The 16,340-nt window shown below is 43.4% G+C and overlaps 1 protein-coding gene across 1 annotated transcript; it reads left to right on the top strand.

Annotated features, from left to right (window-relative positions):
• Window positions 1-10,132: 10,132 nt before the first annotated feature.
• si:dkey-32e6.3 (uncharacterized) lies at window positions 10,133-15,875 on the top strand. The gene is made up of 6 exons (XM_068304532.1): window positions 10,133-10,562; window positions 11,362-11,534; window positions 12,273-12,491; window positions 13,466-13,626; window positions 13,699-13,831; window positions 14,508-15,875. The coding sequence occupies exons 1-6, from the start codon at window positions 10,295-10,297 to the stop codon at window positions 14,694-14,696; spliced, it is 1,143 nt and encodes a 380-aa protein (XP_068160633.1). The 5' UTR covers window positions 10,133-10,294; the 3' UTR covers window positions 14,697-15,875.
• The last annotated feature ends 465 nt before the right edge of the window (window positions 15,876-16,340 follow it).

Genomic DNA, 16,340 nt, shown 5'->3' with positions numbered 1-16,340 from the left:
AACTTTGAAAACCACCACTCCTCTGTTGAACTGTTGGGTTTCTCTTGCGGCTTATTGTCTTCAACAGACAGCAACAACAGCTTTATACTTTAATTAGTGGGAACCCGTGGAAATTCCACGATAAAACAATAATATCAGACTTCATTTGTTTGTTATTGTTTTTTTTCTTCGCCGTCACAAGAAAACAAACCGCTGTGTCCAACAAAGCCGTAACGGCTCCTTGTGTGTGGGATGGACGAACGGGAAGACAAAGGCTGATTCGGCGTTATGTTCCGGGTAGACGCCGATTTTGTGAGATCGGTCCTGGTGTATAAAGCATCGGGGTTCCCCACAGAACAACGTGAGGTCAGTCACAATCAAAGAAAATAAACGGCTATGTCTGACGAAGCCAAAACTGTGAGAGACATGGACAAATGTGAAGACTGGAGCTAACTCGGCAAGTGGACCGAACTTCTGGGTAGACGCTGGAAGCGTGACAGCGTGAGGTTTTAAAGTGAGCTTACTCAAATATATAGGTGGGGAGATGACAGGATAGGCCATGTCAGTCTCAAGAACTTTATTCTCCTGAACTTAGTAATGTGTAATGTGTATGTTGAAGAGATACTTTTTAAATTGTATTTATGTAGCACCAAATCTTAATCAGATGCACCAGCAACATCCTTGCAGAACCCACCCAGCTAGCCTTTTCACTCTGCCCCGGTTCCGCTACCGGCTCCACCACAGATCCGCGAACCAGGCCCGGAACGGAGACCTCTTCCACAACGGGACGGACCCGAAATGTACAAGGACTTGAGATCAAAACCAGATCGAGCATAGAGCCAATCCTGATCCGTTTATAAAGCAGCTCAGCCGTCCCGACCCGTTCTGGAACCGTTCATGACGCAGCTGACCTGGTACGGACCTGTTCCGGAACTGTTCATGAAGTGCCATATTTGGCCCAGATCCTTTATTCAAAATGGCTCATTTGGCTTTAACTCGCAACAGAAATATCCAAAATCTAGCTGACCAACATCTACGTTGTTCTGAAAAGGCTTGAATATTTCTCTTAACCAGTCTGCCTTTATTCATAGGAATAAATCATTCAATACATTCAAGACTTGAAAATATATTAGACCATATCATTTAACCCACACTATGAGTCTCTGGTTAAATTGTCCTATGTAGCAGCCTAATAGCTTTTCTACAGCTGAAAACTATCAATTATCAGTGATACCAGAAAAGAGGTCAAAACATACTGTAAATGAAAAAATGAAACACAACCATGAATTGTATCTGGAGTATTTAACTGCCACTTCTCTTTGGGCAATTAATTACAAAAGAATATCATGAATAATAATAATTACGACAGGAAGACATGAAAACATTGCTTTAACTTGGAACTGGTGGGTCCTCATTTGAAGTACCATGACACCTCTGGAGTTCCCCCTGTCAGCTGCGAGGCTGAACAACTGAATCGCACATCTAATTATGTCTTCTTCAGCCCCGGCCACAGCCGTGTCTCTTTTTTACAGCATCTGAAATCACACAAATTTTCACACAAAATTTCATGAACTCCTACAGACACATGTTGTAATGGTTTAAAAAATGTGTACAACCATTGGCTTTTAAAAAGTGACATTTTGCTGCCTGACATTAGGTGTCCCAGAAACCACGAAACAATTGGCCTTTATCGTTATGATATCCGACTTGCGCATATGTAAACTGCGTGGGGAATAATGAGTGGAGCGGAGTATATCTCTTTTCTTTACTGGACACGCGCCTGCTAAACTCACTTGAATACTTGCACATTAATCATGCCGCACTCAACCGAACAAGTGTCATATTTAAATGCACATACAGCAGAAATACTTCCACTCATAACAGGAAATATCAAAATAAGGGCGTCACTTAATTATGCTTAACATCCGTGATCAATGGGCGGCAGTGGCTCAGTGGTAGAGCGCACGGTAGAGCACGAGGTGGAGCGGGTCGTCCAATGTGTCAAAGATCGGCGGTTCGATTCCCGCTCCCGCCCAACAAGAACACCCGGAGGTGAGCTGACAGTGGGAGGTGTCAGCTCACTTCCGGATCACTGCCGAGGCACCCTTGAGCAAGGCGCCATCCCCCTTACAAGTTGCTCATTTGGGGCGCTGCCTGCCACTTTACCTCCTCTGCATGCGTGTGTTTGTGTTCAGGGCCTGTACACACATATACTGTATATATGCATGATTTGATTTGAACCAGAGTGTGCTACTAATTTCCCTGTGGGGATTATAATCAGTATATAAATTTAAAAAAAATAAAAAATTAAAATACAATTTTACCAGTTAGACGAAAGTACATGGTGAATACTGTATATTTGAGTGTAGTCTACTTAAACCATTTAGCGTATTCAGCTGCGTCCTCATCCGGCGTCTGTGGGCAAAGATATGTGCGTGCTAATGTGATCATCCAGGCTCCATAATGTCATATTGACCAATCATGGACGGCCTGCATGTCTTGCCCACCATCCACACATAACCGCATACGGGGATTGATCAACACATTTAAAAGCAGAACAACTCTGAGAACGACGGGAGAGAGGACCGGGACGTGAAGGAATTCCCGCCGTTCCCTCTCAAGGACGACATCCATCACAGAGTTCTCTCATTTGGGGCGGCAGTGGCTCAGGGGTAGAACGGGCCGTAGAGCGGGTCTTCCAATGTTTCAAAATCGGCGGTTCGATACCTGCTCCCGCCCCAAAACACTGGGAATGTGAGCTGACAGTAGGAAGTGTCAGCTCACTTCTGGAGCACTGCCGAGGCACCCTTGAGCAAGGTGCTGTCCCCCTTACAAGCTGCTCATTTGGGGACTCTACAAAGGGACTGCATACATACAGGCCTCTTGTGTGTGTTTGGGTGTTCAGGGCCTGTACACACTAATGTATATATGCATGTGTACTAACTAGAGTGTGCCACTAATTTCCCTGCGGGGATTAATTCAGTATCTTCTTCCTTTCCCTTCGGCTTCTCCCTTCAGGGGTTGCGACAGCGAATAAATTGCCACCATCTAATCCTGTCTTCTGCATCCTCTTCTCTCATACCAACTACTGTACCTTCATGTCCTCTTTCACTATATCCATAAACCTCCTCTTTGGTCTTCCTCTAGGCCTCCTGCCTGGCAGTTCAAAACTCAGCATCCTTCTACCAATATATTCACTATCTCTCCTCTGGACATGTCCAAACCATCTCAGTCTGGCCTCTCTGACTTTATCTCCAAAACTTCTAACATGTGCTGTCCCTCTGATGTACTCATGCCTGATCCTATCCTTCCTGGTCACTCCCAGAGAGAACCTCAGCATCTTCATCTCTGCTACCTCCAGCTGTCTCCTGTCTTTTCCTCAGTGACACTGTCTCTAGACCAAACAACATCGCTGGTTTCACCAGTTTTGTACACATTTCCTTTAATTTTAGCTGAAACCCTTCTATCACACTTGACACTTTTCTCCACCCAATACCAACCTGCCTGTACGTGCTTCTTCACCTCTTTTCCACTCTCCATTGCTCTGGACTGTTGACCCTAAGTACTTCAAATCCTCCACCTTCTTGATCTCTTCTCCCTGTAACCTCACTCTTTCGACTTGGGTCCCTCTAATTCACACACATGTACTCTGTCTTACTGCGGCTAACCTTCATTCCTCTGCTTTCCAGGACAAACCTCCACCTATCTAGCTTCTCCTCCACCTGTTCCCTGCTCTCACTGCAGATCACAATGTCATCTGCAAACATCGTAGTCCATGAAGATTCCTGTCTAACCTCATCTGTCAGCCTGTCCATCACCATAGCGAACAAGAAGGGGCTCAGAGCTGATCCCTGGTGCGGTCCCACCTCTACCTTGAACTCCTCTGTCACACCTACAGCACACCTTATCACTGTCTTACAGTCCTCATACATGTCCTGCACCACTCTAACATACTTCTCTGCCACTCCAGACTTCCTCATACAATACCACAGTTCAACGTCGCTACTCTCAGTCCTATACTCTTAGCCCTATACTCTTAGCATTCCTCTTCTCTCTCTTCTTACGAACACACTTTCCTCCTGTCCTTCTTCGACCAACAGTTGTCCAATGTCCACCAGCACCCTGTAGGTCAACAGCACCGATGGCGGTCGTTGTTAACCCGGGCCTCAACGGATCCGGTATGGAAGTCATAGGTTGATTCACATGTTTGATTTGGCAAAAGTTTTATGCCGGATGCCCTTCCTGATGCAACCCTCTGTATTTATCCGGGCCTGGGGCCATGCAGACATGAGGAGAGCATGCGAACTCTGCACAGAGTGGGTCCCGAACCCGGACCCGCCGTGTTGTGAGGTGACAGCACTACCCACTGCGCCACAGTGCCTTCTAATTCAGTATATAAAATTAAAAATGTAAAAAAAAACAGCAGACTGCGCATTCTGGTCTGGCACAGGACTCGTGTGTCTTGGGCGAGGAACGTGAATGAATGAATAAATATATAAACTTTATGACTCATAAAGACAGAAATAGACAAACAAATATTCAACTGTCTTCTTCTTCATCTTGATTTCCGGCAGTGTAGACGCTGTACTGCGTATTACTGCCCTCCAATGGTCGTTACTTTAAACTACTTCAGATTCTTCCATATAGTCCAGTTTCATGCAAAAACTTCAAGACTACTCTGGAAATCAATTGATGGTTCTCAAAGTGGCCAAACAAAGAAGAAATACTACTAGTTCTGCCATCTGGATAAATAATCTCAGCCTTTCAGTGTTGTATTGACGACATTCTAAGAACACATGCTTAACTGTTTCAGGCCTCCCACAGTGACATAAACCTGTGTCATGCTTCCCTATAATAAATAGAGACTGATTTAAACCACAATGACCCATCCTCAACCTACATAATTTAACAGAGTCCCTTCGGGATAGTGAACTATAATGACATTTCTTATTGACTTGAGATTGAATAGAAAAGTAGTGTCTCCCCTTACTTTCTTACTACCAATCCACTTGCCACTCCTTAATTAGGCCCTCTTTAATTATTCCTCTCAGTTCCACTCTTCCCAAAGGGAGGTGCTCTACAACTTGCTTATTTAAACTTTCTTTGGCTAAGTTGTCCACTTGCTCATTACCCTGTATCCCATTGTGCCCAGGAATCCAGCAAAATGAGAGTCACTGCCTACCCTTACTCTATTTAATACTCTCAGGATTTCATGTACAATGTCAGATCGAGCTTGAGATTTCCCCCCTTTAACGCCTCCAGGGCAGCAGCAGAATCGGAGCAGATAACAACTCCCCTGGCATTTGTCTTCTCTACCCAAAGGATTGCCATTAACTCAGGTTTCATCAGAGATTCTAATACTGCATTTTAAATCAAGTTGGTCTACATAAACCCCAAACCCAGCTCTTCTACTGTCGGGATCCCTAGCACCATCTGTATATATTAGCAACTTACTCTCCCTAATTGAATTAAGATGCATTTGAACACTAGTAGTCATCTCTCTCTTATCTTTCTTCTGAAGAAAACTCATCTCGATGTCTACCTCATTCATTACCCATGGGGGAATGGGTGACCAGCTCGAGTGTCCCACTATGCCCCTCTGATCCATGATCATTTTTGTAGCCCACTGAATCACATCAACAATGATTTAAATTTCCTACTTCCTTCCACCTCTTGTAAAAGATGTCTAGCTGGGAAAGTTTGAGAACTCCCATTCATTTTTACCCAGTACTGTAATCCTAACTTAATGTGCCTTAGCCATAAGGGCATTTCTCCCATTTCAACAAGCAAAGCAGGGATTGAGGAGGTTCTGAAAGCTCCACAGAGCCTCAAGGCCTTTGCCTGAACTACTTCCAGCCTGGCTAACACTGTTTTTGAGGCCACACCATAAATAAAACACCCATAATCAAAAACTGATCTAATCATGGCCTGGTATATAATCTGCATCGTCTCCCTGTCAGCTCCCCACTCACACCCAGCCAGGCTTCTTAAGATGTTGATCTTTTCACACGTTTCCACTATTTTACTCATGTGTACAGCCCAAGTCATACGCTCCTCAAACCAGATGCCCAAAAACTTAAAACCCTTCACTTTTTCCAGTGGAAAACCGTACATTTTCAACTAAGTTATAGGTCATTTTCTCTTAAATCCAAAGATCATATATTTTGATTTTGATGCTGAAATCTTGAAACCCCATGTCATTTCCCACTCCTCTACACTCTGTAATGCCTTTTGGACCTGTTTTACAATAAACTTCACATTTCGTCCTCTTTTCCAGATGGTCCCGTCGTCTGCAAACAAGGACAGCCCAAATCCTTCACTTATATTATCAAAGATGTCATTTATCATTACATTAAACAACACTGGAGAAATAACACTTCCCTAAGGAGTACCATTCTCTATTAATACTGTCTTAGAACTGACACCACCCACCCGAACCTGAATAGCTCTTTCCTTTAAAAAATCTTTGATCCAATTAAACATTCGTCCTCTAACTCCCAGATCATAAATTTTTATCAATAATCCATCCTTCCACAGAGAATCATACGCTTTCTCAATATCTAAGAATACATCCATTACCACTTCTTTTGACTAAACGCCCTTTTAATGTCTTGATTTAACAAAGCGACTGACTCCATTGTGGAGCGACCCCTCCTAAAACCATTCTGGAAATTAACATAAAGCCCTCTTGATTCCAAGAAATACTCTAACCTATTTGTAACCATCCTTTCCATTATTTTGCAGAGGACTGATGTAGGCGCTATGGGTCGGTAAGAACTTGGATCCAACACCTCTTTGCCTGGCTTTAAAATCGGGACCACCACTGCATGCTTCCATTCCTTCGGTAGACATCCCTCTGCCCATACAGTGTTCATCAAAGCAAGGATCTAATCCAACACAAAGTCGTCTAGATGTTTAAAGAGCTCGTAGGACAGTCTGTCTCGCCCTGGAGTGGTATTTGCCCCAGCCATAATGGCATCCCTCAGTTACTTAATAGAGAAAAATAGATTAATTGGATTCTCATTTTCCATGCTCCTCTCTAGTTTCCACCGATTAGCTGACATCCCCTCTGCCCTCCTCCTAGACCCCTCAACCCCAAAACTCTGATTTGTGCACCTGCTGAAAAGTATCTACAAACATATCTGCCTTTTACTTATTTGATACTGCCTCAACCTCACCTTTCTGCAGCACTACGATAGATCTCCTATAAGCCCCTGACATTTTGTGCACAGCTGACCATAACTGCCCTGCTGGCGTCTCTGGACTTATTGTGTCACAAAATTTCCTCCAGCTATTCCTCTTTCCTCTTTTATGAGTTTCCTTGCCAAAGCCCTCAATTGCTTAAATTCAATAACATTAACCAACATTGGATATTTCCTTAATATTCTATATGCTCTATTCCTGTTCCTTACAGCTTCATCACACTTTTTGTTCCACCACGGTACACGCTTCTGGGCCTTAAGCTCTCGCTTCTCAGGAATGGTGCCACAAGCTGCTTCATGAATCATGGAACTAATGGAGCTAATCCACCTGTCCACAGAGCCCTCACTGCCAACCTCTCCTACTAAGCTATTTGCTCTTTCCCAAAACGCATCCCACTTGGCCTTAGAAAAGTTATATATAGGTACCCTCTCTCCTTCTTCCTTCCTCAACTCTCTCCCAAACCTACACAAAATTGGGAAATGATCACTACCCAGCGTACAACTATCCATTACCTCCCACTCCCCTGTTCTAGCTAAATCGGGGGACACTATTGCTAAATCTATGTTACAAGAGGTGTTTCTAGCAATATCATATCTTGTTGGACTACCATCATTTATCACTACCAACCCATGCTTATCCAGAAAGTCTTCAACTACTACGCCATTGCTGTCCTTTTTCTTACTACCACATAAAGGATTGTGTGCATTAAAATCTCATGTCCATACAACAGGGCACCGTACTTTCTCCATTATCACATCAAAATCTGACAAGAACAAACAATTACAGGGGTTATAGAAGTTAATCACAGTAACACTATCTCAATTTTTACAACTATTATTACTGTACCTGTTGCTGCCCCACACCTCCACAGCTATACACTCAAGACTAGCACTTAAATTCACTCTCCTCTACTGCAGCCCATTTTTAACAAAGGTCGCACAGCCCCCATGAGATTTATCAATCCTCCCTATCTCTCTACCTACCAATTCTGCCCAATCCAACCTCAGGCACTCATATCCTGGATTACAAAATCCAAGCTGGGCTTTAACCATGTCTCCTGAATGCAAATCAGCTCTGGCTCATTCTCAAGCTTGTCAACAAACTTTTTTTAACTCCTGACCATTTTTAATTAGGCTCCGGGCATTCCATTGGATGATACAAAAAATTATGATGCTAACAATACTCCACATCATCTGCTATGTTTGAATCCTCATCCTCACCGTTTTCCCTCTTCCTCTGTGCTCTATTCTGTACCTCCGACATGTGCTGATGTAATTTTTCTGGAACCTGCTTTGCCCCAAGGAACCTTTCAGCTGCCCCCACCACTTCCCTGATAATGTCTGATCTATTTGTGGTCATTGACAGAAAGATGCGCTTAGCTCCAACCAATACATCAACCACAAATGAAAAAAATGACTCCTTACTCATAACCAACATGTCCGGAGGAGGCATGTTTAGTGCAGCGCTTTTGTTCCCCAGTTTTACATTAACCCCACTCTTTACTCTCTACCCTCTTGCCACTGTCTTCACTGCCTCAGCATATGACACCTTGTCTCGCTCCCTCACAACCTGCACCTGCCTGGCCTTGATAGTATATTCACATCCATGATATGCTGCCACATGGTCCCCCCCACAGTTAGAGCATTTAGGGACATCTGATCTGCACTCTTTAATTCCATTATCTCCGCCACACTTTGCACATCTTTTCTTACCCCTACAGGAATCCGCAATATGTCCATACCTTTGACAGTTGTAGCAGTGCAGCGGTGGCCTCACGTACGTCCTCATCTGATAGGCCATACTACCAAGAAATACTCTCCCTGGTATCTCAGTGTCTACAAATGTTAGCAGAACCGGCGGGTGCTCCCCAGCTCCCTCCCTACTCTTAAACCTCCGTTCTGTTACCTGTCCACCTCTAATGTTGTCCAGTATTTCTTTTTCCGACATACCAGCAAACATTCCATAGACCACTCCCTTAACTCCTTGATTCCCTTGAGGAGTTAAGTTTATCTTCTCTACTTTGGCCACCACTTTCCCCATGCTGATAGCGTCCTCATACTGCTTCCTATTCACACAATTGATCTTCAACACTCCATTGAATAGAATCTTGGCCTCTAAACCCTTGCCTATCTGACTCTGTAGTGATGTGCCAATTTGTATAGGGTTGATTGCCTTGAACCCCGCATTCCCTGGTTCAGCTCCCTTAACTCTGAGCAGCACTGTGAGTTCTTCAGGACTTTTAACTCTCCTCTGCCACTTCACCTTCCTCCCCCGGAGCCCCTCTCTTCCTGAGCACCTGCTGCCACACCCCAGACCCCCCTCTCCCTTCAGAAGCCATACGGACCCAATCCCCTTCCCCTATTCTCCTAGTTCTAATCCTACTCTGTCAAAAGAAAGAGAAAGGAGTTTTACAGTTATGATCAAACAAACGAAAATAAAAGAAAGAAGGGCCAACAAAACAGTGAGAAACCACCAATGACAGAAGAAACCCTTCTCGCCTCGCTCTCTCGCCTCCACACGTTTCCTCATTATTCAGCTGTCAAGCATCAACGCGTCTTATAAGCACACGCGTCAGAAAGTAGCCGGTTTTCGTCGCAGACACGCCCCTGGGTAGACACATTCCTGCTCCAACACACCTGATCATTTGAATCAGGTGGGTAGGCGCATCCACTTTGCGGATCCGCCCTGCATTGGTACAAAGTCCGCTGTTTGACGATGCGCTGCCCGCAACCGGGCCGTTTTCTGCGTGCATCCCCGAAACGAGTGAGGCGGCGAGGCGGACCGGCTCATGTTGAGGGCGGGTCCGCCCCGGCGGCTGTGCTATGTGGGCAGGTTACATACTTACGTGTACTCACGCGTTTCACAGACGATGGTCGCAAATGTTTTTGTTTGAGGTCTCCATGCCACCAGCAGATGGGGCGCTGTACTTCCTCCTGTCGTGTACCGCTATTGGTTCGCATGAGAAGAAGAGCAGCCGGAAAATGAGGAACTGTTTACCGACCTGTCACATTCCTCTCTTTACCGGGTGATGAATCAGGTCTTCAAACCAGCTGGGTGCGACATTGTTTGACTGACTTTAACGCGAAGAGCCGCCGTCAGAGGTGTGACAGTCATGGCGGAGAACGGTGACATTTACCGTGAAGCGGATGACGGAAACAACAGCAACGACGTTCCAGAGTGTCCGTTCCGGACAGACGACCCGGCGGTGACGGTCCCCCGGGGTCTGAGGTCCTCCCATCACGACCAGAGGAAAAAGTTAGTCTTGCACATCGACCTGAACAACACCATACTGGTTTCTGACACCGTGACCAGTCAGGGAACCGTGGCGGCTCTGGACTACTTCCTGTCTACTGTTACCTGGGGGAAGATGAACACATACGGTAAAGCACGAGGGGCAGCTCGGTCCATGGCGACACGGGACGTGGGGAAGTGGTGTGTGAGAGGGACCTGTCCCCCGTCCGTGGTCACCACTCTTAAACGTAACTGGAACAACTACTCAGAACGACCCAGAAACACATTTAAAATAATTACCCTACCTCAAAGTTGGCCAAAACGAAACTAATATTATACATTAACCTAATGTGGCGGAATGTATATATTAGAATATTTGAATAATGTCTTCCAAAATTTTCTCCAAAATCTTAATCAAAGCTATTCCTCTTCTTTGACAGAGGTTTCATTTCTGCCTTCTCTCGCATTCTGTTGTTGTTTTTACCCACGCAGAGAGAAAATTGAAGCTTTCCGCCATTGGGGTCCCAAAGATACAGGTTTCAAATGAAGATTTCATATAAATTATTTTATTTTATATAAATCTATAAATTGTGTTCTGAGAACACATTTCTGTTTAATTATCGGAGTACAGCATAAACATTTTTGCAAGTAATCATGATTTCTCTCTCTAAGCTATTATTAAAGATAGCTCTTAAAAGGAAAAACAAAAGGTTTAAGTTAAATAAAAAAGCTAAAGTTAATAAAAGCTCGTTATTTGGATTTTCTTTCTTGACTCATGGCAGAGACCAATTGAGCTGCCAGCCTCTAGTCTTAACACTGAACAGAGGTCAGGTCTGTGCAGGGCGGAGCAAAGAATTGATTGAGTATATTAATGTACTGTAGTGCTAGAAAATGAACAATATCTGCATTTCTATTGCAATTGACAGTGTTCTCCTCACCCTTTTGCAGGAATGTGGGAATGGCTGAGTGACTCGCCCTCCTTGCTCCCTCCGTGCAATGACGCTGTCAGTTACTATTCTCAGTTTGGACGGGTTTCAGCATTCACCTCTGCTGCGGGGCAACGGTTTCGTGGTGTTTTAGATGAACATCTGGATCTGCTCCGCTGGCCCAAGGACATCAAGGCAAGTATTAAAATAGAGGAAATGGATGAGAAGGCCAAGAGGAAAGTGTCAGTGTGATGCCAGCTCCCTCTGATTATTGGTACTCTCATATCTTGAGTCAGAAAGTAAGAGGACAGTTAAGGACAGTTAAACGGGAAAAAAATTCATAATCATCACCAACCACATGATTTGAAGCCTCCAGACTTGATATTATCCTCCTCATACACAATTGACTCCTGTGAAAGAAGCTACACTTAAGTAACTCTATTTTTCATCATGATTGTACTCTTCTGCTCAAAGTAAATATATTGTTTGACTTGGAGGCAGTTGCGCTTCTTTGAAAGGCTTTATTTCTTCCTGTATCCCTTAGCATCGTGATGTTGCTAGGTGGGACGATTCAGTCTTGTTTGCAATCATCTTGACACAAACCATTGTCATCTGGTGTCTTCTTCAGCTGCAAACTCTGTGGTGAATCTTTTACACCAGAGGTATGCAGAGGTATACAACATCTATTACGATACCATGTACTCAGCTCTTTTCAGTGTGATTGTAGTTAAACGCCTGAAGCTAAACAATCCCTAATAGAAAATGTGGAATATTCATCAGTTCTTGCAGGATTCAGGACCTGCTCAGTCATGCAGACCAGATCTTGTTGAGCGTACAGGCCATGTTTGTAAATCACTTTTCACCAGCCAGGGATGTTGTTCATCCTTTATCCCTGATGCAATGGTGACTTACCTCTTGACTGTTCTTTTTCAGGGAGACCCAGAGCTTTCTGTGAGAGGAGAAGATGGACAGCTGTACCACTGGATCGTGCCCTCATTTTTCCAGCTGCTCAAAGACCTGGTGCAGGAAGGAAGGGAGTTTGCTATCCTTTTCCGCACGTTTGGGACTGACCTGCCTCTCGTGCTGAGGGCCGTATACAGAGCCCTGAACGAAAGAGTTCATCCACTGTTCCCTGATCTGCCCGATCTGAAGGTGAAATCGACACTAAATGTCTGCCACTGTCTCACTGTATATAATATCTATTTCTTTACATTAGCAGGTTTTCTTTTATTTAGAAAAGCTAAAAGTTTGGGGTTGATTGAGGGAGGCAAGGTGTTGCCTCTCAAGACACTTAAATCCAAGTGTTTAAACAAAAACACAACATGCCTCAGAGTGTCACATCAAACGATGGTGAAAAGCCTATGAATGAATATTTAATTTGGCTACCAGAAAAAAAAATTCAAATAAAAGCATGAATGAGATTCTTTGTGAGATAAGCATCACAATTTTACTATGAATGTTGATTGGAGCAGCAACTGTTGCGCAGACTATGTCTTAGTGTTGATCTTTTTTTCCTTCTTTTTAGCATTAGTACTGCTTTTGTAAACTTGGGCTTTGAAATATTTACCAAAGTTTGTTAACATAGCCTCCATGAAGCTGGGGCCTCATTTATATCATTGAAACAACCACAGAGAAAGAAGGAAGATGGTCTCTACTGAAGTACTTTTCCATATGAACTCTCCTTGTTTTTCAGAATCAGGTTTGGTATTCAGTTTTTCTCATTCATTTCATAAGTGGGAGCTCAAAATAATTTTATTGTATACAAACCTCCTGAGCTGAGTTGGAGAGAACTCATGGAAACCTCCACTCAAATCTGATTCCTACCACACCAGAGATTACAGTATGTATGTGTCAACAATATCGGAATTATCCATCAAACCGGCGGTCCATGTAGAATCTCAATCAGCATGTCAAAGAATCATGTTACATTGATACAGGGTAGAGCCATGTGACGTAGGAACATGTTGTAGTCTATTATAAGGAAAATTTATGAATGTGCGTGGAGAAAGTTGAGGAGATGAAAACAACCCAAGTGAAAGGGGGTCTAATTTAAAAACAAACTGATGCTGTGTTCAAACAGCTGTTCTGTTCCTTTTTTTTAAAAAAAAATCTCTCCCTCTGCTCAGTTAAGCATGAATAAAACTGCAGGAAAGATCCGCTGCAGCCACAGGGGGGTCGTCCTGACCCGAGCCGAGGAAAAGGTGTCCATCCGGGATGGAGAAAGAGCCATGTACCAGTACTTCAGCTCAGCCCAAGGCGTTGGGGGGTTCCAGGACCACTTTGACTGGTAGGGGTAAGACACCACAGCCAGCATCATCCCCTTCATCCCTTCCTTTACTCACCTGTGCCTCTCTTCCAGGTGGGCTCGGAATAGTTTCTCTATTCATGGGGGGAAGCCAGTGTTGGTCGACCCCTTTGATCCAAATGTGCAACACATCTTCATTGACGACAACATACGGCAGAATGACAATGATACCATTGTTCATCCCAAGGTATCGCTGCTCCACTCAATTCAGTTCAGTTCCACCCTCCACTGCTCCAGCCTTACCAGTTTACAGTGATTAATCTATTAAACCGATGAGTGGTGGATGGACACTGAGTGTTCATCTTACTTTGATGGATCATTCTATTCTTTTAGTGTCACGTAGTGACTTGCTCTGAATGAAAATTGTTTGTGATCTCCCACTGTCTCCCTCATTGCATTAATTATGCGTTAATCTTCTTTGTATTTTTAAAAAGGCCTTGCTCTTTAATGAACTGTGGTGCAAACAGCTGCAGGGGCAAAATCTTTTTGTGTCCCCTGTTTTGAAGTTGCTTTTATCTCACCTTCACGTGAACATTTGGCGACATGCTCTTCTCTGCTCTGCAAACACATTTCAACGAGTCTTAAATTAAAGAAGTCATAAAATAAGTTTTAATCGGCAAGAAATAGTTTACTTTATTCTGAGAGAATTTACATATCACAATAAGCCATCTGCCATCAGAGACTCAGGATCTAGTTTCTCGTACTCTGGATTATACAGTATATTTACTTTCTGATAGGGAGCCAGTAATATGGTCTCAACTCAATATTAATTTAGCTACAACATATTATTTTAGTGAATACTTTGTGTGTCTGTGTGCGTGTGTGTGTCTGTGTGCGTGCGTGTGTCTGTATGTCTTCTCCAGGTGTTCTTGGAACCGGGTGGTGCAGGCTCTCGTACAGCCTGCACCTGTGAGCTCTATGACATCACGCTGGTCCAGACCGACCTTCTCCGAGCCATTTCAGACTTGAGCTACTTCACTCAACGTGTACACATCTGTCTGGAAAACTATGAGAGAAACGTCCAGCAGGAGGTGGACTTGAGCACAGTTTAATGTCCCGTGATGGCCTTTGTGCCATTTTCCAGTTTGTCTTCCATTAGTCCACAAACAACCCAGCAAAAGCAGAGGAGGCAGACAAGTCCTACTGTAGGCAGGGATGTTAAACTTGAGATCTGATAACTTACTGAAAAGCTGGAGTTTCACAAACCACTGAGGATGAAGGTTACACATGGAGGTCGCATGATAAATATTCAGACAGGAAAGCATCAAGGTTTTTAATCTGAAGCTCAGATTCTCTAAAAATCTCCAGAAGGATGAACTCAGTTCACCATAGATTTTACTGTGAGGCTGCATATCAAACATCTATTGGTATGACGTTAAACTGCATCCAACCTGTAGAGGGATGGGAGGATCATCTTTGTTGCCCCAATGACCCTCTGGGGTTATGGGATAGGCTAGTCTAGGCTACTGTGCTAATCACTCCATGAGATAATTACCCCAGGTCTGAGAGAATTTATCGGATGGCTTAATTGGAGTCAGTTATGATGGAAAAATACTGTAGTGTTGGCGTTTGTTGTCCAGGGGTCTGCCAGAATGATTCAAGCACTCCCTCCTGGTTCACATGTCCAACATTTAGATTGACAACCATCATCTGCATTCTGCAGGAACTGATGGAAGTATATGGATTATATCCAGACACCTAAAAACGGGTCTGATCAAGCCTTATACCTCAGATACCTTGTTGTTAATACACTACAAAAACAATGCAACCAAAAAAAACATACAAAGTATAGTTACAACATGATCTCACCATAGATTCTGAAGACACAAATTACCAAGCGTACATCTCATTATGATTAGGAGAAAATATTTATTGAACAATGCGTGAAACATTTAATGTGTTGTATTTATATGGATGCTAAGTTTTATTTTGAGGTTGTCAGGATGTACTTGTTTGTTTTCAAGGATATATTTCCATAGCTCCATAGCTTGGTTTTCCCCTGCTCATGTTTAAAGACAGCAGAATACATAATGGTAAGGAAAGTCAGAAAAGTGGGGTTTCTAACGACAACAGACAAGTGATGAAAAGGAGGAGATTAAAAATTGCAGAAACAAATGCTGATGAAGCTCTGTAGGATCTCAATGTCTCAGCACTGGGGGTATTTATCAATGACTCATTCACTGTTTTTAAAATGGAATAATCAGAATGACTCAGTCTGACTGTAGCAAATTTTTTTTTTTTAAATCTTAATGTTTTGAATTATTTCTCCCTCATCACCCCTCCTAACTCCACAGAAAAGATGCGCACAATGGGATTTGTTCAGGAAAACACAAGTACATAGACACAAACATTACCCAATCTATAAAGACAATACTACCTAGGAGTGAAATGGTAGGGTGAGCAAAGTGTGCTTTGTCAAACGCTTCATTAATGTAAATAAAGAATATAACCTTTGCTAATTTAATTCATAACACCAATCCCAATATGAGGCTGATATAAAATGCAGTAAGGTTCTGCATTGGTAAAGGAAATATCTGGAATGGGCAGGATGTTATTTAATCTTTAGGACTTTTAAGAAGCAACAGCATTTTGTATTAAGGTGGTCTTTAACAAATGAATTTGACATGTTGAGTTTCATGCTACAATACCATTCATTGACCTTCGTCACACCTCATAGTTCTCATGAATTCTGCAGC

Source organism: Antennarius striatus, chromosome 2, assembly GCF_040054535.1.
Source record: "Antennarius striatus isolate MH-2024 chromosome 2, ASM4005453v1, whole genome shotgun sequence".
NCBI classification, from domain to species: Eukaryota; Metazoa; Chordata; class Actinopteri; order Lophiiformes; family Antennariidae; genus Antennarius; species Antennarius striatus.
Note: the sequence above shows the minus strand (reverse complement) of the source record. Positions and strands in the feature narration are given on the sequence as shown.

Bases quoted from the DNA above. Each gene is read 5' to 3' on its own strand.
- si:dkey-32e6.3 (XM_068304532.1), top strand. From the start codon at position 10,295: ATGGCGGAGAACGGTGACATTTACCGTGAAGCGGATGACGGAAACAAC. The intron at 13,627-13,698 runs GTAGGGGTAAGA...CCTCTCTTCCAG, and splicing joins TTCCAGGACCACTTTGACTG to GTGGGCTCGGAATAGTTTCT. The intron at 13,832-14,507 runs GTATCGCTGCTC...TGTCTTCTCCAG, and splicing joins ATACCATTGTTCATCCCAAG to GTGTTCTTGGAACCGGGTGG.